Source organism: Macaca nemestrina, chromosome 2 (genome assembly GCF_043159975.1).
Source record: "Macaca nemestrina isolate mMacNem1 chromosome 2, mMacNem.hap1, whole genome shotgun sequence".
Classification (NCBI taxonomy): domain Eukaryota; kingdom Metazoa; phylum Chordata; class Mammalia; order Primates; family Cercopithecidae; genus Macaca; species Macaca nemestrina.
In genome coordinates, this window is record NC_092126.1 from 35,317,761 (window position 1) to 35,344,625 (window position 26,865).

The 26,865-nt window shown below is 38.0% G+C and overlaps 1 protein-coding gene across 1 annotated transcript in view; it reads right to left on the reverse strand.

The window, feature by feature from the left end:
• The window catches only part of LOC105490369 (acyl-CoA dehydrogenase family member 11), a 97,613-nt gene extending 70,832 nt beyond the window's left edge, over positions 1-26,781 (reverse strand). Inside the window, exons 1-7 of the mRNA XM_011755892.3 lie at positions 26,398-26,781; positions 12,749-12,848; positions 10,668-10,793; positions 9,962-10,123; positions 7,602-7,766; positions 1,528-1,669; positions 745-866 (exon numbers count right to left, since the gene is read on the reverse strand). Coding sequence (XP_011754194.2) covers positions 745-866; positions 1,528-1,669; positions 7,602-7,766; positions 9,962-10,123; positions 10,668-10,793; positions 12,749-12,848; positions 26,398-26,657 — 1,077 coding nt within the window. The 5' untranslated portion in view covers positions 26,658-26,781. The remainder of the gene's footprint in view (positions 1-744; positions 867-1,527; positions 1,670-7,601; positions 7,767-9,961; positions 10,124-10,667; positions 10,794-12,748; positions 12,849-26,397) is intronic.
• Between the last annotated feature and the right edge of the window lie 84 nt (positions 26,782-26,865).

The following is a 26,865-nucleotide window of genomic DNA, read 5'->3' on the forward strand; positions in this document are numbered from 1 at the left end:
TATTATAATTTTCCTTAATCATTCTTTTCTCATTCTTTTTTGCTTTTGAACTTATTCACCTGTTTTTCTTCTAAACCCTAGCCCCTTGCTATTGATGAAGCATCTCAATTTCTTAAACCTCCAAGATTCAAAGTGCCTGAAAACTGGATTAGTACAAAGAAGGCATCTGTTTAGATCACAATATAATTAGAAAAAAAACTAAATTTATGCTCTATGATGTTTTAAAATTAATCACACAAATATGACTATGAAAATAAAAAAATCTTACTCATCTACTTACTCAAAAACATTTTAAGAGGCTACTACACACTAGATACTGTGCTGGCCTCTGAGAAGTACAAAGATAATTCTTCCCTCATCATCAACCCTAACTAATAAATGGTTTCATAGTCTGAGGCAGAGATCATCAAAAGATCTTAGCTTTTTCTCACACTGGATATTCAGGAAATGACTAACCCTTACCTGCTTTTCTCTTTTTATCATTATATCAGTCTTTCTTCCTCCTTCCATCTTGTAAGTTTATTATACAAAAAACTGATAATACATTTTGCTACTCAAATTTTTTCCTTGCCAAATTCCTATTCTGTAAATTCTGGATTTATATTTTACCCACGTCTGATACCTGTCATTATGATAAGCAAAATGATCTAAGGATAAAGAATATAAAACCTGGAAGACTGGAAAACATTGTCAACAGTACATTGGTAAATAATGGCAAAACACATGTTTAAAACAATTAATTACCTGTGCTATTCCAGCCATCTTAAAAAATGAAAGGGCAAGAAAGAAATTCCAGTTAGGAAGAATAGAATTAATTCCCCTGCAGCGGCAATATATTGAAATCAGTTCTTCCATTGATGGTATCCCTATAAAATTGGCATGTAATATAAACTTTAATTAAAATGTCATGGTGACTATTTCACAATGTTATGAGACAGATATGTAAAATACAACGTAATAACCATTAGCCCATACAACAAAACATGTTCTAAACCTTGACTTCCAAAAGATTATCATATACAAAGGATTACATTTGGTCATAAATTACTAAAAGTGGCATGCTAAGTTCAGAAAATTTAACAAAGAAAATGAAATAGGCCAGTCACGATGGCTCATGCCTCTAATCTCAGCACTTTGCAGGGGCCAAGGTGGGAGGATCACTTGAGAGCAAGAGCTTAAAACTAGCCTGTGTAACACAGTGAGACACCGTCTCTACAAAAAATTAAAAAATTAGCTGGGCATGGTAGCATGTGCCTGTAGTCCTAGCTACTTAGAAGGCTGAAGTGGGAGAATCACTTGAGCCCAGGAGTTCAAGGTTTCAGTGAGCTATGATTGTGGCACTGTACTCCAGCCCGGGTGACAGAGCAAGACCTTGCATCTAAAAGTAATAATAATAATAATAAAATAGAAACATGTTTAAGAAACAAAAACTACTATCTAAAATTGCAGGATTTTATATTTTAATTATGAAAGTAATAAAGACAATTTTATATTAATAGCAATTTAGACAACATTATGTTCTCATACCTGAGTTTTCTTGAATACGAGAACCTTGATTTATCATTGGAACTGTTCTTGGCCAAAAGTAGAAGAGGGAAAGATGAGCTAAGTCTGACAAAGGATGACCAATGGTTGAAAGCTCCCAATCCAGCACCGCTATAACTCGACACTGTAATTAAAAATACAGAGGTCTTTAACATATTGAAACTTAAAACAAGCATAATAAAGAAATAACATCGAATACATTCAAAATCATGTTTTCCATCAAAAGTCAATTTCAGGTATTTACCCACAGTGGCATATCTCATTTATAAAATAGCCAATTAGCCTTGGTTATATAGAGCTAAGTCCTCTGGTTCCATCGCTGGCCATCAATCCTTCTCATTTTACTTTACACAGCCTTAATATCTCTGCTAATGAGCAGATGCAAAAGCAGTTAAAACTTCTCAACTGAAAGTAACTGTGATAAAAAGGAATTATAGTGAATTACTTATATTTTATTAATCCATGTTATGCATGATTAAACATTTGCTTTAGTAATTAATCTAACTACATAACAAATGTACTACTCCACCCATAGTACTTTTAAAAGTTATTTCACGTTGTAGATACAAAGCATAATTGTTATAAAAGATACTGTTAGTTTTATAAATATAAAATCCACCATTACACAGCAACATAAAACAATCATGTAACGTGGAACCAATAAAACAGAAAGTTTTCCTCATTCAACCTTGTAACAGTATGTATCAAGGGCATATTTATCTTCTTCTTTTTTTTTTTTGAGACGGAGTCTCACTCTGTAGCCCAAGCTGGAGTGCAGTGGCACGATCTCCGCTCACTGCAAGCTCCACCTCCTGGGTTCACGCAATTCTCCTGCCTCAGCTTCCCGAGCAGCTGGGACTACAGGTGCTTGTCACCACGCCCGGCTAATTTTTTTATATTTTTAGTAGAGACGGGGTTTCACCGTGTTAGCCAGGATGGTCTCGATTTCCTGACCTCATGATCCACCCGCCTTAGCCTCCCAAAGGGAATATACATCTTGATGTTAAGGATACAGGACATTCTATTGTTCATTTCTTATGTTCATTTGGCTGTACATATGGCCAAAAAAATCAATTTGCAGAATAGTACATAGCGTATGATCCGATTTTTGCTTAAAGAGAAAGATTACAAATGAATACTGAAAGTTGAAAGGATATTGCACCAAACTGAGAGCTATGGCTGTGGTTACTTTAAGGGATTAAGGCAGGAGGGATGAGGTCCAGAGAGGGGAACCTTCACTGCGGGGTTCTGTATACAGGAGTGATGTGACATGATCTGTATTTTAAGAGGGTCACTCTGGCTACTATGATTTCAATATACTATAGGGGGCCAGTGAGGCAGCTGCAGCAATACTCTAGGCAGGTTATCCAAGCTATATAAAACTGCAGACCCCATTTAGGTAATATGAGTTACTGGGTTTCATGCCTCCATATAACCGTGTGTGCTTGCATTCCGTTGCTCCGCTGGCAAACTTACACACATTACTGGAGCTTTGTGTGGAAATGTGGGCTTTGGAATCAGACAGGCCTGTATTCAAACTCTAGCTCTACCATTTGCTGGCTGTATAACTCTGGACAAGTTAGTTAACCTCTCTAATCCTCAATTTTCTCAGCCATAATATACACCTCTTACACAGGGTTAGTTTGAAGATTAAATGGGCAGATAGCACGTATAGTTCATTTACCAGTTTCTAGCAAAGTACCTGGCACACAACAGATGGCCAATATGTATTTATTTGATGAATATGTACAGAGCCTCACATATATAGCCAGGCAATCAACACTTGGCCATTGTTACTGTGGAAAAAAATTGATCACTCCCTTCTCTATGACTTTATAAGAGCTTTTACTGTGGTTATATTATACTATAAATTTGTAATATTATAAGTATTATAAATTACTATACTAGTTAGGTTTGTGAAACTACTGAAGAGGATGGATGCATTTTTCTCTTACATCATTCTGTTTGTTATCTATGCTTTTAACGTCCAAAGAAAGGATGAGGCACTTATGCGATAAATGATTACTTTTCTTTTTTAATACAAATTGGGAAACTTCTCTGGAGTTATGTTTCAGAATATCTGAACCATTTTTGGGGTAAAAACACAAAGCCATAAAACAAAAGCCAGTGAGAAAAGCTTATGGCTCATCAAATTGCATAAATTAGTGCAAATTAATTAGCAATAACTTATAGAATCCTGTCGATGCCTGTTTGTGTTGAGAGTTATTAAAAGCTCAACATAACTTTTAGTGGTTGATCTGGACATTTACTAAATCATCTTACTGCTACTAAGGAACTTATTAGTAAAATGATTTTTGACAGTTTTTCTGAAACCTCAGCACAACAGAAAGCTTTTAGTTTTTTAAATTATCTTCTTTATAGAGAGATTCATTTTATGTATACTTTTTATGCCATTGAATTTTATTAATATGTATGTGTATTGGCATTCAAAACAAACAAACAAAAAATACATACAATCCAACAGAAGAAACAGTAGATGAAGAAGGCAGGGAAGAAAATAACAGAATTTGTTATAAAAAGATGAAGCTAGGAGTAAGGTTATTACACATAATTGAATGTGATAGGACATGCAGAGTTGTTAGTGTGGGTAGTAAGATTTGCTTTCAATTTTTAGCGGGTAAAATAAAGTGTGAAGCATGGTCACTCACAATCATTACAGCGAATGCAGGTCAAAAACAAACCAGCTGCTCAAGAGGGACAACTTTTCTTGGCAATGAGGCTAAAGAAAAATATCACCCATCAATCTGCATACAGGTGATATTGTGTAGCGGACTAAAACGTCTTCAACAATATAAAGAGAACTTTTCAGGGGCATGATGTAATTCCTAGAAAGCAGGCTATGCTGGAAAATGACTGAAAGGACAAAGATGAGTCAAGTAGAAGACAAAACCACATGCTGGGAGTGGGAACCGAGATGGGACAAGAAATGTGAGAGTTTGAGAAGAAGAGAAAAGATTTAGAAAGGCCATTTTTTAAATGTTACAGGTTTTACTAAGAGATGAAGTTACAGCCTAGATAAAATCATGTGGCATAAAAATGTCTCAGACCCAATTAACCTTATTTCACTTTATTCTGCAGTAAAAATATGAGGATTCAAGTTTAGGGCTAGAAATTGGTTAAAGTCAAGGGGTGATGAACATCCCCTGTAGGATTATTAGAAAAAGTAAAATAATAATAATAATGATGATATGAAGTCAGGATGGGAAGATTCTAGAATAATAAGTAACCTAAGGTCAGGACACTTTATAATTCTTACATTACTTACATACATCTATAGTCAAAAAATTATTAATGAAATCGATACTAAAGAGGGTAGTTTTTGAGATGACTGATTATGATCATGTGGCTTATGTAGGATAAGAAGTCAAGTGAAGTCATGAAGGGCTTATGGATTCTAAATTAACAGCAATCAAATTTACAGTGTCTCAGGGAAGATACAGAGAAATAAACGAACAGAAGGTAAAGAGGGTGAGGTCAAAGATAACAGGTTTCAATTTCTAGATCACTGAAGTTGACAAGTTCCAATGGATGTTCCTAATTATATTTTTCAAGTTGAAATGACAATATGCAGATTTTACATTAAACTCCAAGATCCTAAACATTTCTCTACCGGTAAAATTTATATTTGGAAAATCAACATTTTCCAGGAAAACTGGATTTCTTTTCAACACTGCAGTGAGCATGTTGTGCTACTGAAACACTTGCTCAAACATGCTTTAAATACTTTATAAATAAGTAACGGAAAATAATTTCGTTTTGCCATATCCTGTAGTTTCCTTTACTGGCTTACCCCACACATTCCTGGAAGGTTTGTCATTTAAAATTGCTTTTGTCTTCTTTCTTAATTGTTGTGTTTTCTGATGACAAAAACACAACATGCTGTTGTTTTAAAAATGAAAACCAAAAAACATCAAATCCTAAACATTACAGAAATGTACAATTATGTCTCCTCTAATTCCATCCCCTACAACCACTGTTTAGGTTTTAGTACATATTATGAAAGGTTTACTTATACCCTAATATTTTTCTGAAGAAGTTTGACAAGTAGTCTTAGAAAAGTCAGAGAGAAAAATGAAGGGGAAAAAATGGAAAAGTGAGGGTACCTGAAATAAATTGAGCATCATTGATGTGCCAGGTACCAGCTAGTTGCTCATATTGACTGTTTCATTTTAGCTGCCCAGCAACTCAGAAATTTTTTTTTTCAATTTTAAAAGGCACACAATGTCAATTTCCTGGGTTTGATAATGTACCATGGTTGTATAATATCCATTTTGCAGAATTTGGATGATGGATACACAGGACTTCTCTGTACTATAATACTTTTTTACAACTTTTTGTGGAACTCTAATTATTTCGAAACAAAAAGTTAAAAACAGAGATACAGAGAGAGATTAAATAACTTGCTTTAAGTTCACACTGCTAGGGAATGAAAGTTAAGCACAAATTTATGAGATGGAAATAGTTGCTTAGTGAATAATTAAAATTAATCCCTTCAACATAGATTCATTCAGAATCATATAAGCACCTGCAATATAAAGATGAATAAGACATAGTCATTGTTTTAAAAGAACTCCAAGTCTAGTGGGTTCTGTTATCTACTATAGAGACTCAATATTATATAGACTCAACTAAAATATTAAATGACACAGATCAAATACAGGCCAGATCTTGGTATGTTTTAAGGCATATGCTTTTATAATTTTCTAGATTATAAATTAGCATATTTAATTTTTCTAGTCTAAGGGTAGATAATTAACAAGGTTAGAATTCAGAATTCATCAGTGCCAGTAGCAACAGGTTGCACATGTATGCACAAACATACATAATTACATACTATAATTTTAATATCTAAATTGACTTTTCTTTTTTTTTTTTTTGAGACAAGAGTTTCACTCTTGTTGCCCAGGCTGGAGTGCAATGGTGTGATCCTGGCTCACCGCAACCTCCAACTCCCGGTTCAAGCAATTCTCCTGCCTCAGCCTCCCAAGTAGCTGGGATTACAGGCATGCGACACCACGCACAGCTAATTTTGTATTTTTAGTAGAGATGGGGTTTCTCCGTGTTGGTCAGGCTGGGACTTTCTATGAAAAATTTTTTCTCCTGTGGGTAAACATGCTCACATGTGTTTACATTATTTTTGGATTTTCAATTGATACACACTACTTTGAGTTATGACAACAATGCAATTTATAATGGTATTTTCCGCCATCTTTTTCCAATAGGAAAGGAACACAAAACCTGGAAGTTTAGCACACTAATTTAGAGCAGCTCTTCCTGCCCTAAAACATCTTAGCATTCTAAGAAAACTAATGAACCCAGAAAATCCTCCTCTCAGAAGCCGGATTCAGGGAACTGCAAATCTTTCTCATGCATGTAGGAATACTAAGTGCCAAATGGCATGCCCAAAGACATACAGTTAATCAGAGGAAAACTGAAGAGGTTTCCTCTTTCCCACTATACTGTAATCCTAGGCCTCATTGCAGGTGCTCAGTGGAGGAGTACAGCTTTCATTTGTTTATACTCTTTATAAAGAGTACAGTGTGCACATTTACACAGAGCAAGGTTATATTAATCTCATGGAATTCTTTTGAAGCCTCAAGAAGCTTTTGGAATTCTCTGTTCTCAGAGTTTATAATAAACAGATAATAAATTCTTCATGAGATAGGGCTAAAAACCCCAAAGAAGTATAAATGAACCAGAAAAAAAAGCAAGAACATGGATAAGCTAAATATTGTAACTAGTAGATGAAAAACTTCTTTGAAGAAAACAGCGTTATGCATGTAAAATTCCCAAATCCTTTTAAGCAGTAAACCAAATACCACTTGGGATTAGAACCAGTCTTAAAGGTAGGCAGCTAACTTACGCTGGAAAATCTGCAGGACTGCTTTCCAAAAATTTTGAGTGGTGATGACAGTCTTGAGCTGTAGGGGAACAGGGAGTCCGTTGGGCTTCTTCAGTGCTCTGGGGGAGCATTTACTTAGTATTGTGTCACAAAACAGACCTACTCAATTAATTGTAAACATAGTTAACTGTACCTCTTTAGGGTGGAAAACTATGTTGTCTAGTCTGAAATCTCCATGAATCAAATTCTCTTCATTGTCATTATCCGGCAAGTTCTTCATTAGCCAGTCCGATAACTGTTGCATGGCAGGGATGTCCTGATGAGCTGCAGCTTGATATTGCTTTGTCCAGGTTGATACCTAAAGACATATAAATAAGAAAAATAGTAAAGCTGAAAGTGGAATGTAGGATCTAGCAATTCTAAAATTAAAACAAAATTCAAATGCTGTTTTACTCCTAAATACTTAAGACCCATACTGGTGATACTCATGTCAGCCTAAAACACTCAAATCAGCCTAAACCTTAAACATTTAAGTCTCTTTTCCATATAGTTCCATTTTACTTACCTAGCTTTTTATCAGGAGAAAAATACTGGCCTAGGGATCAAGAGATATGGGTTCTAGTCTTTATTCAACAACTACTTTGTAGAAGAAAAAAGAAAGAATGCATACAAACACACACAAACACACGTGCACACATACCCACTCTCTCTCCCTCTCTCTCACACACACACACAAACACAAATATATAGATATAGATAATTTCTGGAAAGGGTCACAAGAAATAAGTAACCCCTAAAAAAGGGAATATGGGGACTAGAAGAAAAAAAGAAGACATTTACTTTTTTTTTTTGAGACAGAGTCTTACTCTGTTGCCTAGGCTGGAGTGCAGTGACTCACTGCAACCTCCACCTCCCAGGTTCAAGCAATTCTCCTGCCTCAGTCTCTTGAGTAGCTGGGATTACAGGTGCACGCCACCATGCCTGGCTAATTCTTGTATTTTTAGTAGAGAGAGAGTTTCTCCATGTTGGTCAGGCTGGTCTCGAACTCCCAACTTTGTGATCTGCCTGCCTTGGCCTCCCGAAGTCCTGGGATTACAAGTTTCAGCCACCGCACCCCGTCTACTTTTCATTTTAATACTCTTTCTTATTATCCATAGAATTTTCTAAATATATTACAGGTATGATTAGTGTAAAGATCTTCTATTGTTCTTAGAATTGAATACAAACAAATCAACTTACTCGTAAAGTCCTCCAACAAGTGGGAACATCTTGTTTGTTTTTTTAATCTCCATTTCCCAAGGCATCTTTGCTCAATTTAGTGCAATAGAGCAAAGATCTTTACTTGGTCTTATCCAGTCATATCGACCTGGGTTTAAATTATATCTAAGCCACTTACTTGTATATTACTTGATTGATGCAAGCCTCCCTTTCTTCATCTGCAAAATGGGAGTAGTAATACCTATATCTTAGGGTTGTTGTAAAGATCAAAAAAGAGAGGTCGACAACTCACTCTGCCATGTAGGACCTAGCATATAGTAAGTATTCTCTAAACTTTAGTTTCCTTTTCTCTTTCCTTAACTCCCACAAAATGATATGCTTATAAAGGAAAGCTGCCCCATATATATCTAGTATTGCTTTTCTTTAATTTAAAATGATCCCCATCACTCTAAATTTTATCTTTCCTTAAATACTCATTATAAGATATCTCTCCCAGGAAGCTTTCTCCATATAAGCAAGGGCAACCCAGCTTCCACCCTTTGAATGGCTCTTATGATGAGTATCAATTTACTACTAGATTTTACACTCTTTTACACCATTTTCAGGTTTCATGTATGACATGCATGTACAGGTCTCTCAAAAATGACCACAAGTTCCTATGGGGAAGAACCTATTGTATATTTTTCTTGATATTTAACACAATACTCAGCAGGTATTAAACACAGAGTCAAGCTTAGTAAATGTCTGCCAGTCCAACTTAGAAAGAAAAAACTGTAGGCCGGGCGTGGTGGTTCATGCCTGTAATCCCAGCTCTTTGGGAGGCTGAGGCGGGCGGATCACGAGGTCAGGAGATCGAGACCATCCTGGCTAACACGGTGAAATCCCATGTCTACTAAAAATACAAAAAGTTAGCCGGGCGTGGTGGCGGGCGCCTGTAGTCCCAGCTACTCGGGAGGCTGAGGCAGGAGAATGGCATGAACCTGGGAGATGGAGCTTGCAGTGAGCAGAGATTGTACCACTGCACTCCAACCTGGCCAACAGAGCAAGACTCCATCTCAAAAATAAATAAATAAATAAAATAATAAGAAGAAAAAATTGTATAGTTAAAAGTATTGGAAAATTAAGTGAAGAGTCTAAAACAGAAGATTTTGTGGAACAAAACCTAACATAAAAACATAAGATAATTTTATACTAAAAACTAGTCATTCTGAAGGACAATGTTAAAAGTCATAGCCAAGCTTCAGAAAAGTATACAATAATAAGTTTTTTTGTTGACTAACAAGGTATATTATTTACAAGAACTTGAAAAAATAGCTATTAATGTGGATGCATTACCTGTCTTTTGCAGTACCCAGCACCTACACCATATCCTTCCAGCTGCAATGACTGTATATTCAAGGAATGCAACTGAGCCAATGTTTCTACCATGGCCACATATATGGCTGAACGTTCTGCTGGGCTAACTCCAGGAACTGTTAAATCACGAAAGATTCGACCCTATGGAAGTGATTACAACAGATTATTTAAATGTGTGCAATCAATACTTTGTAGAATATACTAGAAAAACATTCATTTGTGAAACATATTTAACATTAGAGTATACATGCCAAAGGGAAAATAAAAGGATATGCCAAGATAAATGTAAACATCAAAACTACTCTCAACTATTTTACAGAAAAAATTTAAAACACATTTTGAATTTATTGTTCTTAATGTCTTGACCTATGTGGAGTCTTGTTTTCCCTACTACCTTATGGACAATTTGGTTATTGCCATTACAGATAGCTCTTTACTGACACCTAGAGGAAAATTTAAGAATAAGTCAATACCCCTTAATTACTAAATTTGTTTTTTGTCTATACCATCCCTCCCTTTGTAAGTGCTCAAATTTGAACAAAATTGTAAGTCTTTGCAAAGCAATCTAATTACCTAAAATGTTAAATAACAAACTATATCATTTATTAAGTATCATAAAACATCTTAATTAACTTCATAATTAAAAGTAAAAGCAACAACAAAATAAGATTAAGTGTTAATTTACCTGCACATGTTCCATTATGTAAAATTCTGTTCCAATGACAGAAGTATCACTGCAGTACAGTATAGGCTTGGGAACAGGGAATCCAGCTGAAAACAAGGCTTTCTGGACTTTAAATTCTCTATCAATCTAAATAGGATGATAAATCATTAAAAATCAGAGAAACTGATTTAATTATAAGTAAATGTAATAACTACTCATCAGCTAACCTTAAGGCTAGAAAACAACGTAAAACAGTATCAACAAATACTCCAGAGGATAATAGTAATAACTTCCCTAATAGTAGTCTTGGTGTAAGCATTATGATTATAAATTAGACCACTACTAAAAAATGTAATTTAATTAGAATAAGAAGATGAGCACCTGCACGAGACTTAACCCTGGCTCTGATGATGTGAAGGCAATAGTTACTGTTAACAATATTTCACATATTTTATCATAAAACATCCCTTTTTCCTCAGCAGTTCCCTGGCTGGCTGCTCACTCTTTCATGTCTTCCAAGGAAGCTCAAGTAAGTCTCTATTCTAGCATTCTGCCACAGTCAAATACAAAGAGCTGGGGGTGAGAGGTGAGTGGTGGTGGAAGGAAAAGTACCCGCCCTTTCTGGAGAGCAAGGGAGGCATGTGTTTCCAGGGCAGGGGCATGGGGATCTTTCCTGGCACTCATGACTGCTGTGGAGCTCAAGATAACTACCAGGAAAGTAGGCAGCTAGAAGCAAACTGGAGCCCAAATAAGATAGTGGGGAAAAAATGGCTTCCTTAATTAGGACAGATGCACAGGCTATCACTCAGGACCCAAGGGCAGAGCTGTTGATGCAAGCCAAGTAACGATGGCTCATCTACATGTAGTCACCTGGCCCCAGACTCAGGCAATGGTGACTGACCATTCTAAGGAGGGGAAACTATGCAGCTGCGGCAATAACCGGAACAGAAAAGTAACGAAACCATGCCCAGGGTGAGAGCAGCCAGGGGTTCCAAGGGCTGTGGAAAGAAGTGTTAACCACTCAGGTGTTGGGAAATGAGGGGGAGGAGGTAAAGGGGAAAGGGCAAAAGGGTTAGAGAAGCAAAAAGTGGATCACAGAGCAGGAGCATTGCCTTTTTCAATGCAGAGTTGAGAAAACTGAAGGGAGTTGAAACAGAGTACTCCAGATCCTTGGGAGCTATACTAGGGCTGAGAGCATTATGCCCTGTTCTGATGTGTTCAGGTGGGATGCCATGAAGAAAAGAGACAAACAAAGCTGTTTATTGGGGCATGCGTGGGGATTATCCTTCAGCCATACTAATTGATATTTAATAAAAGTTACCCAACTTTTTTTTATCTTAAGCATCCAACTTACTTCATGTTTCTGGGAATATGATATGGGACCAAGAAAGTCTCATAGAATCTACATTTTCTATTACTGTAGTATTAAGCCTACCCCACAATTGTCCTTCCCCAGTGAGCTGGGCCTAGGAAGCACCTGCTGTACATGATTACAGTCATACCCTAAATATGCACAGTGCTTTTAATGTTCTACAGTGCTTTGATTTCTGTCCCCTCTTGTTCTCTGAAAATCCACAGATAATACCTGTTTTCTGAAGACAGAAAAAGCTAGTTTTTAACAAAAATCTTCTATAATTCTTACTGTCTAATATTTAGAGAGTACTATAAAATACTTATTCAAATCTTTCTTTTTATCACCAAAAGATTAGAGGATTGTCATAGCAAATATATTAAAATAATTCTGAGTAGATACTATTACATATAATAAATATATAACAAAACAAAACATCTATAGATGAGTAGCACTGAAAATATTCATTGGTTGATTTTACTTCTAGCCAACAGTGTAGAGGAAAATCAAATACACAAAAGAACTGGGTGTTGTTCAAGATTAATAGCCTAAAGATAGACTTACATTTCAACTTCAAATCATTTTTTAAAACAAAAAAAGATATAATTCAAGGGAAATTTTCATTAGAAATAAAATACATTTTATGTTATTTGGCAATCATAAGATGCCTTTTAAAAGAAAATTGGCTTTGTGTATATTAAAAGCATTTATTTGTCACCAAAGAATTTATCATTACATTTGTATACTATACCTTATGTGCTTTAGGAAGAAGTGAACCTGGTGGTTTTTTCCTGAGCACATATGTTTGAAAGCCCTTCTGGAGATAAAAGGTTGGATTGGACTGTCCTGCTCTAGATAAAAGTAAAAAAAAAAAAAAAAAAAAAGTCAATTACAAAGATATGTTTTCCTTCATCCCCAAATCCTACTGAAATGTCAGAAGAAACAAATGAAAATAAATTTGTCTCAATGCTAGAAAATCAAGAGGGGTGTTATCAGCAGCTCACAACATGAATTCTAGATTAAAGCAGATGGCAACATACTGGCAGCTGGAGAATCTGTGACTCACACAGGTAGAAGAGAGGATCACACTTCCTGACTGCAAATCCGAAGTTTTATCAGGAGTACCTGTAGAACAATCTAAGTAAACCTGTAGAACAATGACTGATGTAAGTAAATAAAGAATCTGAGGAGAGATTGTAAGTTATCAGTCAGAAAATGAATTAAAAGATGCAGGAGCAGTTGGCTTAATGCCCCCTCATCAGCCTTTAGAGAGATAACCCTCATAAGTGTCAACAAGGTTAGTGTGTGAGTTCAGCTCTCTACAATGGGAGTTCTGAGAAGTGAGGTCCCACAGTGAGCATCTGGCCCAGGGAAGTGCAATGCTGGCCCAACTAACTCACAGACACCAGGGCATTGACTTTCCCTGCCAGATGAGCAGAAATTCTCACCTAGACTAAGGATAGACACTTTCACTACCAAAACTATTCAGTCTATTCCTTCACTTATAATACGGACATTTAAGAATCACCCAACTTTGGAAGAATCCAACTATATAAAGGAGAGATCCTAAATTAAATAAACAGAAGAACCAAACCTTAAAGTAACAGGTAATAGGAGAAAGTAGAAAAAATAATCTTTGAAGCTTCTTCACAGGACTCCAACCTCCATCAAGAAAAAACAAGCATGATCCTAGATTGAGTGTGGCAGCAGCCCCAGTGTCTATGTCTTCTGTAAATCAGACCCATCCTCCCTGGCAATCACATCAAGGAGCACTGGTTTTGGTACCATCTAATCCTGTGTGAGTGCCTTTTTACCATATGAAGGTGGAGATAATCACCAGTGGTCAGGAAATAGGACCACTACAGGCTAGCCTGTCTTTATTGATATAGAACAATTTATCTTTGATGCTGCAAACGATCAATTGCAACGAATTTTTTTTTTTTTTTTTTTTTTTTTTTTTAGACGAGTCTCGCTCTGTCGCCCAGTCTGAGGTGCAGTGGCACGATCTCGGCTCACTGCAAGCTCCGCCTCCCAGGTTCTCGCCATTCTTCTGCCTCAGCCTCCCGAGGAGCTGGGACTACAGGCGCCCGCCACCGCCCGGCTAATGTTTTGTATGTTTCAGTAGAGATGGGGTTTCACCGTGGTCTGGATCTCCTGACCTCGTGAACCGCTCCCCTCGGCCTCCCAAAGTGCTGGGATTACAGGCGTGAGCCACCGCGCCCGGCCACAGTGAATTTTACAAACACATTTTTTTAAATGCCAAACATCTGATTGGATGCATTTTTGATGAGGCAGTTCTCTAGTCTTATATAAAGCACTGGTCTTTCATGATAGTAAATGACCCAAATGAAATACAAAGAAAAAACTAAAAGCTTCTTGTTGAAGATAGAGTGACCCAGCAAGTCTGCTTCTACATATACATCCAAGAGAACTGAACACATAAAATTAACACAAAAACTTGTACATGCATGTTCACAGCAGTACAATTCATAACAGCCAAAAATTAGAAACAGCTCAAATGTCCATCTGCAGACAAAAGGATAAACAAAATGTGGTATATCTATACAATGGACTATTGTTTGGCAATACAAAGGAATAAAATGCTGATTCATTTTATTCCTTTGGAATAAATGTGGATGAATCTTGAAAATATTATGTTGAGTGAAAGAAGCTAGTCACAAAAGACTACATATTATGTGATTCCATGTCTATGAAATGTCCAGAATAGGCAAATCCATAGTGACAGAAAGTAGATTAGTAGCAGCAAGGGATAGGGGGTGGAAAAAATTGGGAAGTATGAGGTTTCTTTGGGGGTGATGGAAATGTTCTAGAACTAGATAGTGGTGATGATTGTACAACATTGTGAATATATGGAAAACAACTACTTATACACTTTAAAACGGTTAAATTTTTAAATGTTATGTTATATGAATTTCTCAAAAACAAACAAAAACAAAAGTTTCTCTTTTGAGGAAGTATCTAAAATGGTTATAACAAAGACAAAAAAAAAATTGCAGAAGCCCATTTGCATCGGAGGATCATTGTCAACACTGTCAATACAGTACTCGCTAAATTTAACCACTCCAAGCATCAGGCCTCCAAAGAGTCTGGAATCACTGATGGTCTCAATGTAAGAATCATCATTGAGCCAATAGTCATAACTATTGATTAGTTCTTGGACAAGATATTTGGTGCTGAGAGAAATGTGTTGATCTATAACCTAAGAGATAGCACTTTTGATGTGTCCAACCTCCATTAACAAATAGAAAATCTTTGCATGTAAGTGTGCAGCCATGGACACTTACTTGGTTAGAGAAGACTTTAAACAGACAATCTCACGAGACCCTACTAAGCCATCCATAGCATTGGTTCCCTTAGGAGCATAAACGCCATGATGTCATGGCGGCATCAGATGAGTTTCTTCAGCAGACTCCTTGCAGCAGTCCAGGGTTTACTCCATGCCCCCATTTCCCCTCGGTGACAGCTCAGGTAAGAGGGAATGAGATCAGGAAATGGGTGAGTATGGGTACCACCTTGATTTAGAAGTCTTAGTCTATTTAGGCTGCTAGTCTATTCAGGCTGCTATTATGAAATACCATAGACTGGGTAGCTTATAAACAACAGAAATTTATTTCTCACATTTTTGGAGCCTGGGAAGTCAAAAATCAAGGCGTCAGCAGATTCAGTGTCTGGTGAGGACCTGCTTTCTTATAGACGGCATGTTCTTGCTCTTTCCTCACATGGTGGAAGGGGCAAGGCAGTTCTTTGGGGTCTCTCTTATAACACGAATCCCATTCTTGAGGCCACTGTACTCATGATCTAATCATCTCCCAAAGACCCCCACCTCTTAATATCATTACCTTGGGAGTAAATATTTCAACATATGAATTTCTGAGGGACACAAACATTTAGATCATAGTAAAGCCTCATGCCCTACAGAAGCCATTATCTGTAGTAGCAGTCTTTTGGCACCAGCTTCCAGGGCCCTAGCAAAAGACATGACTAGTTGAAATAATCCTCTACACTTAGGAAAGCCCAAAGCTATGCCTTTCCACCAGATACTTAAACAGTTCATTTATAGACTTTCCAGTTCAGATGCAGTTTACTAATTAGATGTTATTTTTACCATAAGGAATGTTGCCTGGAAACACATCTGATATGCCACCTTTACCAAGTTTTCAGAATTATAGAGCTAGAAACTTAGATACATTTATCCACAGAGCAGGAGAAAGGTTTTTTAACCCTTTATTTATGTCACGGTTAACAAGTCTCAGACTCATGGCATCCTCCTAGAGGGTGCATCTACCTGCATCTCTAAGCTTTAGAAACTCAGAAATTCTTATAGGAATTTTTTTAACAGAAAGGAACGAAAAAAGAAAAGCACAGGCCCTGATAAGGGAATCCGTTATGTTTGTGGATATCTAAGAAGCCATCTAATCCCTTGTGCAGAGATTTGAAAATATTCAGGATTTGCTGCTTTTTAATTTTACTCCTTTTCCTTTGGTGGAAATCATGACTGGTGGATTCATGACTATTCTGATCAAGTGCATTTAATAAAACCACTAAGCAGACTCAGACCTTCACCAACTATCTACTCTGACAACCAGTTTGGTTTGCTCATTAAGGTTTATGATATTGAGTGAGCAGTGACGAAGGATAACAACCATCCTGGCAAATTTGAACTCACAAGCATTCCTCCTGAACCCTTTGGATTTCCACAAATTTAAAAAACTTTTTATATTGATGCCAACAGCATCTCAAATGTATTTGCTGTTGATAAGAGATCAGAAAAAAAGAAGATTAAAAGACAAATGACCCAGTGTTTGCCCATGGAAACACTGAGTATATGGTCCAAGAGGCATAAAAGTACAAAGCCGGAAAACAAGAAACAAACAGACAGAGTTTCTCTTAAGAAGTTGCTCAGATCCTATGTATTCAATAGGCCACAGTGAAAAATGAGAGATGGCAAAGCAGAATCAAAGATACAGTCAAACGGAAGACTCCTGACAAGTGCAATGGAGTCATCAATGACGGGTCAAGAATCTCATTACTGAGAAGGAAGAATTTAACATCAGCCAAAAGAGCTGGAGAGTGTCCAAACACTTCCATCATCACAGTGTACCAGAGCTAGCACCATGCTAGGTGCTTTGCTAGGGACTTCCCTAGAAGTGGTTACCCATCCTCTAGAGGTGCGTCTTCTGGAACCATGACTACAGAAACAGACTAAGCCAACCAAAACTCAACATGAAGTTTGAACATGAACACACAGTCATGAAATCTGAAGGACTCTGATTTGTAGGAAGTCAGTTTAGTGACAGTTTTTTTTTTTTTTAAATCATACTTGAGCTGCTATTTCATATATTATTAGACATTGTTGAATACCTGAATATACACAGGGTAAGGACATACAGTTGCACTTTATCCACATGATAAATAGAATTCGTGACACAGGACAAAGGTTTTTAAAATTGGCATGATTAAAAAAAAAAAGAAGAAAGAAAAACAGTGAGTCCGGACTACTTAACTTAGTGTAAGACTGTCCCTCCCCAGCCCCAATAATTACCTACCACTTCCCATTTCCTATCACTGACAGCACTGCTGCCTTGAGACCACCAGAACTGGTTTCACTGTGCTCTTTACCCCTCTTTATATCATCAATACCAGAAGTCCCAAATTCCCGTTTATACTTGTTTACTGAATTGTGATTCCCATAAGACTCTGCACATTCCCTATTTTCTCCCACATCTTCTCCACCCCCTCAACGCCTGATATCCTTCCACTGTGCCCCTGGAACTCACAGTCTTTCACAATTCCATACAGCTTCAATATCTTCTCTGAATAGACCCTTTACCTCCTTGCTCTAATTAAAACCTGAATATTCCATGAGAATCCTGTTTCCTTTGTAGGCTTCTTAAGTGGTAGATGTTTTTCCCACATCAGTCTTCTAGTAAGCCTGGATGGAGTTTATATCCTTCCTGAAACTCACTGCCACTTCCAGACTCCTTGCTCTCCCTCCTGTGTAAATTCTTCCCTCAGCTTTGAATCTCAGGCCATGAGACTCTGCCACCCTCTACCCCTTTTTCTTGCAGTCACCTACTAACTCTCAGATCATTTCCCCTCATTTCTTAAGGACTTTGGCATATTCACTACTACTATAATTCACACTACTCCTGTCTTCATTCCTGATTTCAAAATCTACACAGATGTCCCTTTTAACATTTAGGCCAATAAGCTCCTTAATTTTTCTCCACCAGTGATATTTTCCTTGACACTATCTCAGCCAGTAATTCTGAGTTACACCCTACATTTTAGCAATATCAACAGTAAAAGCACTGAATAATCCTAGTTTCTAAACATTTCTACCTCTGACCTCCTGCCTTTCCACTCACTCCTGCTAGTACCTCAATTCCAACAATCCTTCAATCCTAGACCTACCGTCCACTGATCATACTGCCATTCACCTCATATCCCCCGACCATGTCCTTTGCCCAAGACTGTGGGAGCCCACCTCTTGCATCACTGTGACCTGGATGTCAAGTGACCATGGAGTCAAGAGATAGCATTTTGGAACTTTAAGACTGTCCCATTGGATTTTGGACTTGCATCAGGTCTGTAGTCCCTTTTGTTTCAGACAATTTCTCTGATTTGGAACAGGTGTATTTACCTAATGCCTGTACCCCCCATTGTATCTAGGAAGTAACTAACTTGCTTTTGATTTTACAGGCTCATAGGCAGAAGGGTCTTGCCTTGTCTCAGATGAGACTTTGGACTGTAGACTTTTGAGTTAATGCTGAAATAAGACTTTGGGGGACTGTCAGAAGGCGTGATTCATTTTAAAATACGAGGACATGAGGTTTGGGAGGGGTTGGGGTGGAATGATATGGTTTGGTTGTGTCCCCACCCAAATCTTATCTTGAATTGTAGCTCCCATAATTCCCAATTCCCACGTGTCGTGGGAGAGACCTGGAAGGACGTAATTGAATAATGGGGGTGGGTCCTTCCTGTGCTGTTCTCATGATGGTGAATAAGTCTCATGAAATCTGATGGTTTTATAAAGGAGAGTTCCCCTGCACACACTCTCTCTTGCCTGACTCCATGTAAGACATCCCTTTGCTCTTCGTCTTCTGCCATGATTGCGAGGACTCCCCAGTCATGTAAAACTGTGAGTCCATTAAACCTCTTACCTTTATAAATTATCCAGGCTTGGGTATGTCTTTATTAGCAACATAAGAACAGACTAATACATTCTTTCTTAACTAGGTTAAATTTGATAGTAAATTATATAACCACTACCTTGAAGTACCTTCAGTACACTTCACTTGCCCTTTCCTCACTTCATGGTGTTTGCTTGGCAAAACTTCCATCCATGTTAAATCCATTTTTTTTTTTTTTTTGCTTACAGTGATATAACTGGCCATAGCTGAAGAAAGACACATACAGTCATAATTACTGTTTTAGGTTAGGTTCCCAATAAACAGATCATGAGAAAAAAAATTATATACAAGTGACTTATTAAGGAAATGTTTGGGGAACTAATAAAAAATTTGAGGAAGCAGGTCAAGAAAGGGGAGAAAGACAAGCGAGGGGTGTGGTCTAAGACAAAGTCCCTTAGAGGGTAGCTTCAGCCTGATCTCACCAGTGTGTGGGTGGGGGTAAAGATAATGGGAAAACTCTGCCGTGTCGAAGTTCAAAACATGTCTCTGAAGCAAGGATAATGAAGATTTCATACTTCCGAATCACTAGTGGTTAAGGTCCATCTCAGGTACTACAACAGTAAGAGCAAAGTGTGCTCCAGCAGCCTGAGGGCAGTTTGCGAAAAAAAGAGCCATGTTCATTGGAAGCAAAAACCAACAAAGGCAAGATATGTACAGCAACACTAAGAAAGGATCCAAGAGGATCTGGACAAAGCATTAATAATATCTACTGAAATATCTATTCTTGCTTCAAATTCATGACCTCAGCAAACCTCAAAATGAACCGCATCTGGCAATCATATTTCCTTAGCTCATTCATTCTCCCATTCTCTTGGATGGCTGTTTCATAATTCTCTCTCCTCAAACCTCAAACACTTTCTTCTCCATCTTCATTCTCAGCTACTTAATTACCTAGTTTCCTATTTCAACGAGCAAATAGGAGCAATCAGATGAGAACTTCCACAAGCTTACACTACTGTATCTACTGCATACAATAATCTGTACCCATATATTCTGTCTTCCCTCCAGAGTCTGCAGAAGGATGTGCACATTTCTAAGGGCAGCCCCTTCTCTTGCATATTAGATTCCTGCCTTCTGAAGGATTTCTTTCCAGGTCTCTCTCCTACACAAAATTTTCTCTTCTAGATTATTGTCATCAGCATACAAATATGATGTTATTTTTAAAAAAGCTTTGTCTTGACCTCACTTCCCCCTCTACTTAAAACATTTCTATTTCCTTTTGTAGAAAAACTCCTCAAGAGTTTACACATCCTCCTATCTTCTTAAACCCATTTCAATCAAGCTTTCATTCCCTTCTTTCCATTAATACTACTTTCTCAAGATCACTAATACAAACCATGGTTTTCCCCCACCTCTTTGGCCACTTCTTCTCAGATTCCTTTGTAGGTTTCTCTTAATCTGCCAACTTCTTAATATTGGGGTGCCTTGGACTCAGTCTCCAAACCTCCTCTCTACGTGAACTATTTTCTAAGATCTTCGATCTCATGTCTTTAAATATCTTCTTTTGGTCGATGACTCCCAAATTTATATGTTTAGTCCAGATCGCTGCCCCAACCTCAAGATATAACCAATTGCTTACTATACATATCTACTTGGATGTCCAAAAGGCACCTTGAAACTCAACACTCCAAAACTGAGTTCCTCAAATTCCCCCCAAATCTGCTTTCCTATAGTCATCTATATTTCAGTTCATAATAACCCTATACTTTAAGTTACCAAGGAAGAAATGAAATAATCTTCATCTCTTCCTTTCCTAGCCCACATCTAATCAGTTAGTAAATCCTTCACAATACAGTTATGCATTGCTTAATGACAGAGATATGTTCTAGAAAATATGTTAAGTGATTTTTGTCACATATAAACATCCTAGAGTGCACTTACACAAACCTAGATGGTATAGCCTACTATGCACTGATACATAATTATGTTTTGTGATCCTAAATGTCTCAAAATTGAGTCACTTATGACAGGTGACTCAGCTTACAGTGAAATCACTGACCCCTCAGAGTAGTAAGCATATGGACTGAGGTGATAAGATAGCATCTGCTGTGGCCAGGCACCCCGACACCTGACAAGAAAGTGAAGCTAAAAGTTAGCTGAAGATAATGGCCATGGACACTTCTGTGGGGAGCTGTAAAAGCCTCAGAGAAGCCAAAAACATGGCTGAGATGCCTGCAGAATCCCTGCCCATGAGAACTCTGAGGCCTCCTTTCCTCTGGCTGTGGTAAGCCCTCTGGGAAAAGAGCAGCTACCCACCACCCGGGTCAGTGGGCATTCTGAGGAAAACCAAACCTGGTTTTCTCAGTCAGTGTGCTGGTCTCCCAAGCTACTTGCTGTGTTTCCCCTCTCTATTACTGCCTATGTGTGTTGGATAGAGTTACATGATTGTTGTGTGGAAGCCACACAATAAACCGTGAATTCTTATGCCTTTAATTGGTACTGATTCACTGTGAAACTTCTCGGCTGGTTGGAGTTAGCATAAGTAGGCTGATTCGAACCCGACAGGACATACCTGAGCTCTATGGTACAGCCTGCTGCTCCTAGGTTATAACCTGTGCAGCATGTGACTGTACTGAATACTACAGGCAATTAGTTGTAACACAATGATAAGCATTTGTGTATCTAAACATATTTAAACATAGAAAAGGTTCAGTAAAAACACAGTATTATAATCTAATGGGACCACTGCCATACATGCAGTCTGTCATTGACCAAAACGTCATTATGCAGCATGTGACTGCATACTTACACTATGACCGCTTCTCACCTATTCTACACTACCACTCTGATCCATGCCACTAATATCTCCCTGCTGGAACACTGTAATACATTGGTGTCCTTGCTTCTGCCCTTGGCCCCTTCAGTCAACTCTCTACACAAGAAGCAGAGATTCTGGGTTTTGTTTGTTTGTTTGTTTTTTTAAGACAGATTACTTCCCTCCTCTGCTCCAGCCTGTTTTAAGTCTCTCCCCACCTCAATTCAAAGTAAAAGCCGAAGTCTCTACATTGCCTGACAGGGTCCCTGTTGCCCTTGCTTACACTACTTCAGGCATTTGGGCTGTGTTTCCTCAACACACTAGGCACACACCCCTTTCAGGGCCTTTGCATTAGCAGTCCCCTCTGTCTGGAACCACTTTTCCTGGATATTTACATGGCTCACATTTTCATCCCTCTTCAAGTCTTTGCTGAATGCCATGTGCTCAAGGAAGCCTTCCTGCCCCACACCCAAATATTCCCTGTTCTTTTTTCCTCCATGTTACATATCAACTTCTACATTGTAAAGTTCAGAAGTAGATTTTCCTGTCTGTCTTCTACAAATAAAATGGAAGTTCCAGGGAGGCAAGATTATTGTTATATCCTCAGTGGTTGAGACAGTGCTAGATACACATATTAGGCACTCAGCTGCAAATCACAAGTTTTGTTGTATCAAGCCATATAATGCTTTCATTATTGATTAGTTCTAAATATTTTATATTTCCAATAGGATTTAATTTTTGCAAATTTTAAAAGTAAATCTTGCAGATAAAAAGAGTATTTACAAAATTGGTAAGGCATGAGGAATAGTAATGCCACAAACACGACTTTCACTACCCAGAGAAAATTACTGTCTTTGAAACTCTGTATGTCCCTCCCCTTGAATAACTACTGTTTTGAATTTTATATTTATCATTCCCTTGAAGTTTATCTCTGTACACAATATACTGTTCATTTCTTCATGTTTTTTATTCTGTGTTATGTATAGCTGCAGCTGAATCATTTTCACTATTGTATGGTACTCCATTATGTGAATACACTGCAATTTATTCATCCATTCTCTATAGACGTTGTGTTGTTTCCTGGATTTTTGCTATTACAAACAGTACAACGAACATCTTTGTAGATTGTCCCCTTATACTCTAGTATAGGAAAAGTCTCAGGAGTATACATCTATGAGTAGAACTGCTAGTTCATATGGCATGTGTATCTTCCCAACTTCATTTTTTACAAGATCATGTCAAGTTGTTTTTCAATAGTAGCTATACTGATTCACACCCCTATATGAGTCCCTGTTGCCCCATATTCTGACCAATGCTTGATATTGTTAATTTTTTTTTCTTTGAGATGGAGTCTGCCTCTGTCTCACCCAGGCTGGAGGGTAGTGGCACACTCTCAGCTCACTAAAGCTTCTGCCTCCCGAGTTCAAGCAATTCTCCTCCCTCAGCCTCTCGAGTAGCTGGGATTACAGGTGCCCATCACCACATCCAGCTAATTTCATATTTTTAGTAGAGATGGGGTTTTACCATGTTGGCCAGGCTGATCTCGAACTCCTGACCTCAGATGATCCACCCGCCTCAGCCTTCCAAAGTGCTGGGATTATAGGCATGAGCCACTGTGCCCGGCCTATTGTCAAATTTTTTAAAAGAAGTCAATCTGGTGGTGTGAAATGGTTTCTCATTGTGTTGTTTTTTTCTTAATTTGCATTTCCCTTATTACTACAGTATAATGAAGTTGAGCACCTTCAAGTTTTCACCTATTTTTCTGGTGAGCTATTATAGTTATATTCTGAATATTTTAACCATTATGTGCACTGAAAATATTTTCTTTTGTCTTTTCACTTTAAGAAGTCTTTTAATGAACATTTATCATTTCCTTTGTGGTTTCTGCTTTTGTCTTTAAAAAATTTTCTTATCTAAGTCATAAAAATAACTTACACATCTTCTAAACATTTATAGTTTTGCCTTTAACATTCAATTCTTTTATCTACCTGGAACTGTGTGAGATAAAGAGTCTAATTTCTATTTCTTAATACAGATAACAATTATTCCAGTATAACTTCTTGAAAAGTTCTTCTTTCCCCCCCACTGACTCTCAGTGCCAACACCGTCACATATCAAACTTCTATAAATATGTGGGTCTTTCTGTCAACTCTCTATTCTATTTCATTGGTTTGTCTATATCTGTGCTAATATCATATCATCTTAATTCAAATTTCCCAACTTGTGGTTCTTTAAAAATGTTTCTTCTATCCTTAGCCCTTCGCTCTTACATATAAAATTTAGGAGCACTTTTTCAAATTAGAGAAAAAAATTAGGATTTTGATTGTCATTGTTTTGAATCAATAGATCGATTGGAAGAAAAAAGTTTGCAATACTGTATATTCCTATTCAACAACATGACATCTCTCATTTTTTAAAATTCTTTTTAAGGTCCTAATAAAAGTTTTATCATTTCTCTACAAAGGTATTGCACATCTCTTATTTAGGTAATTTATATTTTTGATGCTCTTATAAGTTTTTGAAAATTACATTTTAACTGTTGCTAAAGTAGAGAAATGTAGTTGACTTCTGTACACTGAACTTTGACAGTTTTCTACTGTTTGTGTAGATTATTGGGTCTTTAATCCATGAATCAATTAATTTATAAACATGTATTTGTTAGCTGTCTTTTGTTAAACTTTTGGCATTTAAAAAAACACATTTTCTTTCTTTCTTTTTTTTTTTTTGAGTCTCACTGTGCCACCCAGGCTGGAGTGTGGTGGTGCAATCTCAGTTCACTGCAACCTCCCTCTCCTGGTTCAAGCGATTCTCCTCTCTCAGCCTCCCAAGTAGCTGGGACTACAGGCACATGCCACCACGCCTGGCTAATTTTTGTATCTTTAGTAGAGATGGGGGTTTCACCATGTTGGCCAGGCTGGTCTTGAACTCCTGACCGCAAGTGATTCACGTGCCTCCGCCTCCCAAAGTGCTAGGATTACAGGTGTGAGCCACTGCACCTGGCCAAAACACATATTTTCAAAATATAAAGATTGATTATTTTGAATTTTTGAGACTTCCTTCATGGCCTATGTGTTTTCAATTTTTATAAACTTTTTCACGTGTCCTAGAAATGAATGCGTGTTCTCTGTGGGATCCAGAGTTCTGTATATATTTGTCAAACCAAGCTTATACAACATTTCTGGAGGCAATTTTTATACCAAACTAATTTCATTTTTTAAACACGATTATGGTTTAACATTCAGCTTGGTTCAGAATTAAGTCTCTTTCAGTTATGTACCTCTTCAACACCCCTACAATATGGACGTTACTATTTCCTGTTTGCCAAAGCAGGACTAGATGCTCAAAGGGCAACTTGTCCAAACTCCACAGGAACTGAAATAGTTGCAATTTGAACTTTGATCTGTTTTAGTTTGTTACAACACGAGGCTTCTGGCCCAGAAATCTCAGCTATTCTTTATTCCACCTTTACCTTCATCCTCCAATATCTACTAGGACATGGGACCTTTTGATTCTACACCCTAACATGTTCCCTGATCAATCTCATTTATTACTATTTTCATTTTCACCAAAATCAGTAGTCAAAGAATATAAATGCCAGTGATAAAATACCACTAGCATACTGTGTTGTTGCAATTTTTACGACCTTTCACCTATATTACGGTACTTCATTTCATTAATAAGACTAATTAAAATAGGTATTACAACTTAGGAAACCGGTTCTCAGGAGTGTTTATGTAACATATTTAAACTCCCAGACAGCAAGTGACAGATCCAGTTTTCTGAATGATAGGACTCTTTCTATAGCCCTGTATTAGTAACAATGTTATTTTTAGAATAAAGTTTTAAGAATGTATCATCTATTGTAAAACATCAGACTAAAGCCAGATTCCCGGTAGGGAACGGTATTCTCAGGATCCTCTCACCCAGTTGCATTACCTCACTTCAAAAAACCTGAGGCCCAAAGTGGTGCTGTGACCTCCTAAGTGGAAAAGCTAGTACTCGAATTCGGATCCTTCATCTGGTGTCATTAACTCAGCCTCCCGGAATACCGCCAATCAAACGGAATTACACCAGCTTCTCAGAAAAAGATCTAATGGTTGTATTACAAAAGAAGGCATCTATTTCTCAGAATTTCTAGCCTTAATTGCCTTGGTGAATCCTCGAGGGACATAAATCCATCCTTTAACAACGATTCCTTTGGATAGTGGAATGGTGAACGTTATTGCGCTTCCATTACCGCCCTCCAATTGGGAAGACCCCAGCATCGAATTCGGGAGGCAGGCAATAGCAGCTCATGCCTGCAGGGTGCGTCCACCGACTGCAGGAAAAGCAGTCGGGGTGGGAGAAACTTCGGAAACCACCCAGGGCCAAAGGAAGGAAAAGGCAATGCACAAATTTGTTTCCGCTGGAGGCAAAGGCTGGCGTCGATACCTGTACTGGGCAATGGTCAGCGTAGCCTCACGTTCGGCCCCAAAGCCAGGCAAGTGCTGGTTTAGGTAAGCCTCCAGGGACTTGCTGTCGAACTTGTGCTGGGGCAGCATTTCGTCCACATTGGGCTCGCCAGTAGCACCTAGCTTCATGATTGCCCCCGCAGGCCACAGCAAAGCGTAATCCACAGGTCTGGAGCGCAGAAGTCCTTCAGGATTGGGCAACGCCCCCAGAGCACGGGGTCTGGTTCCAGCCAACCACATACACCCTACCCGCCGTTGCTGAGCAACGCTTGCCCTTTGTAGCTGGAGGTTTTAGCTCTAGCCAAGTGCCAGAAGAGCCCAATGTGTGTTCGGATTTCAGTTCTCCAGTCAGCGTCAGAGTTGGAGGCCTCAATGTTAAAGAAAGCAAAGCCATGGTCATCGTTGCGCGAAAGGAACAAGGCAGAAGCCTCTTCCATCCCCAAATTTA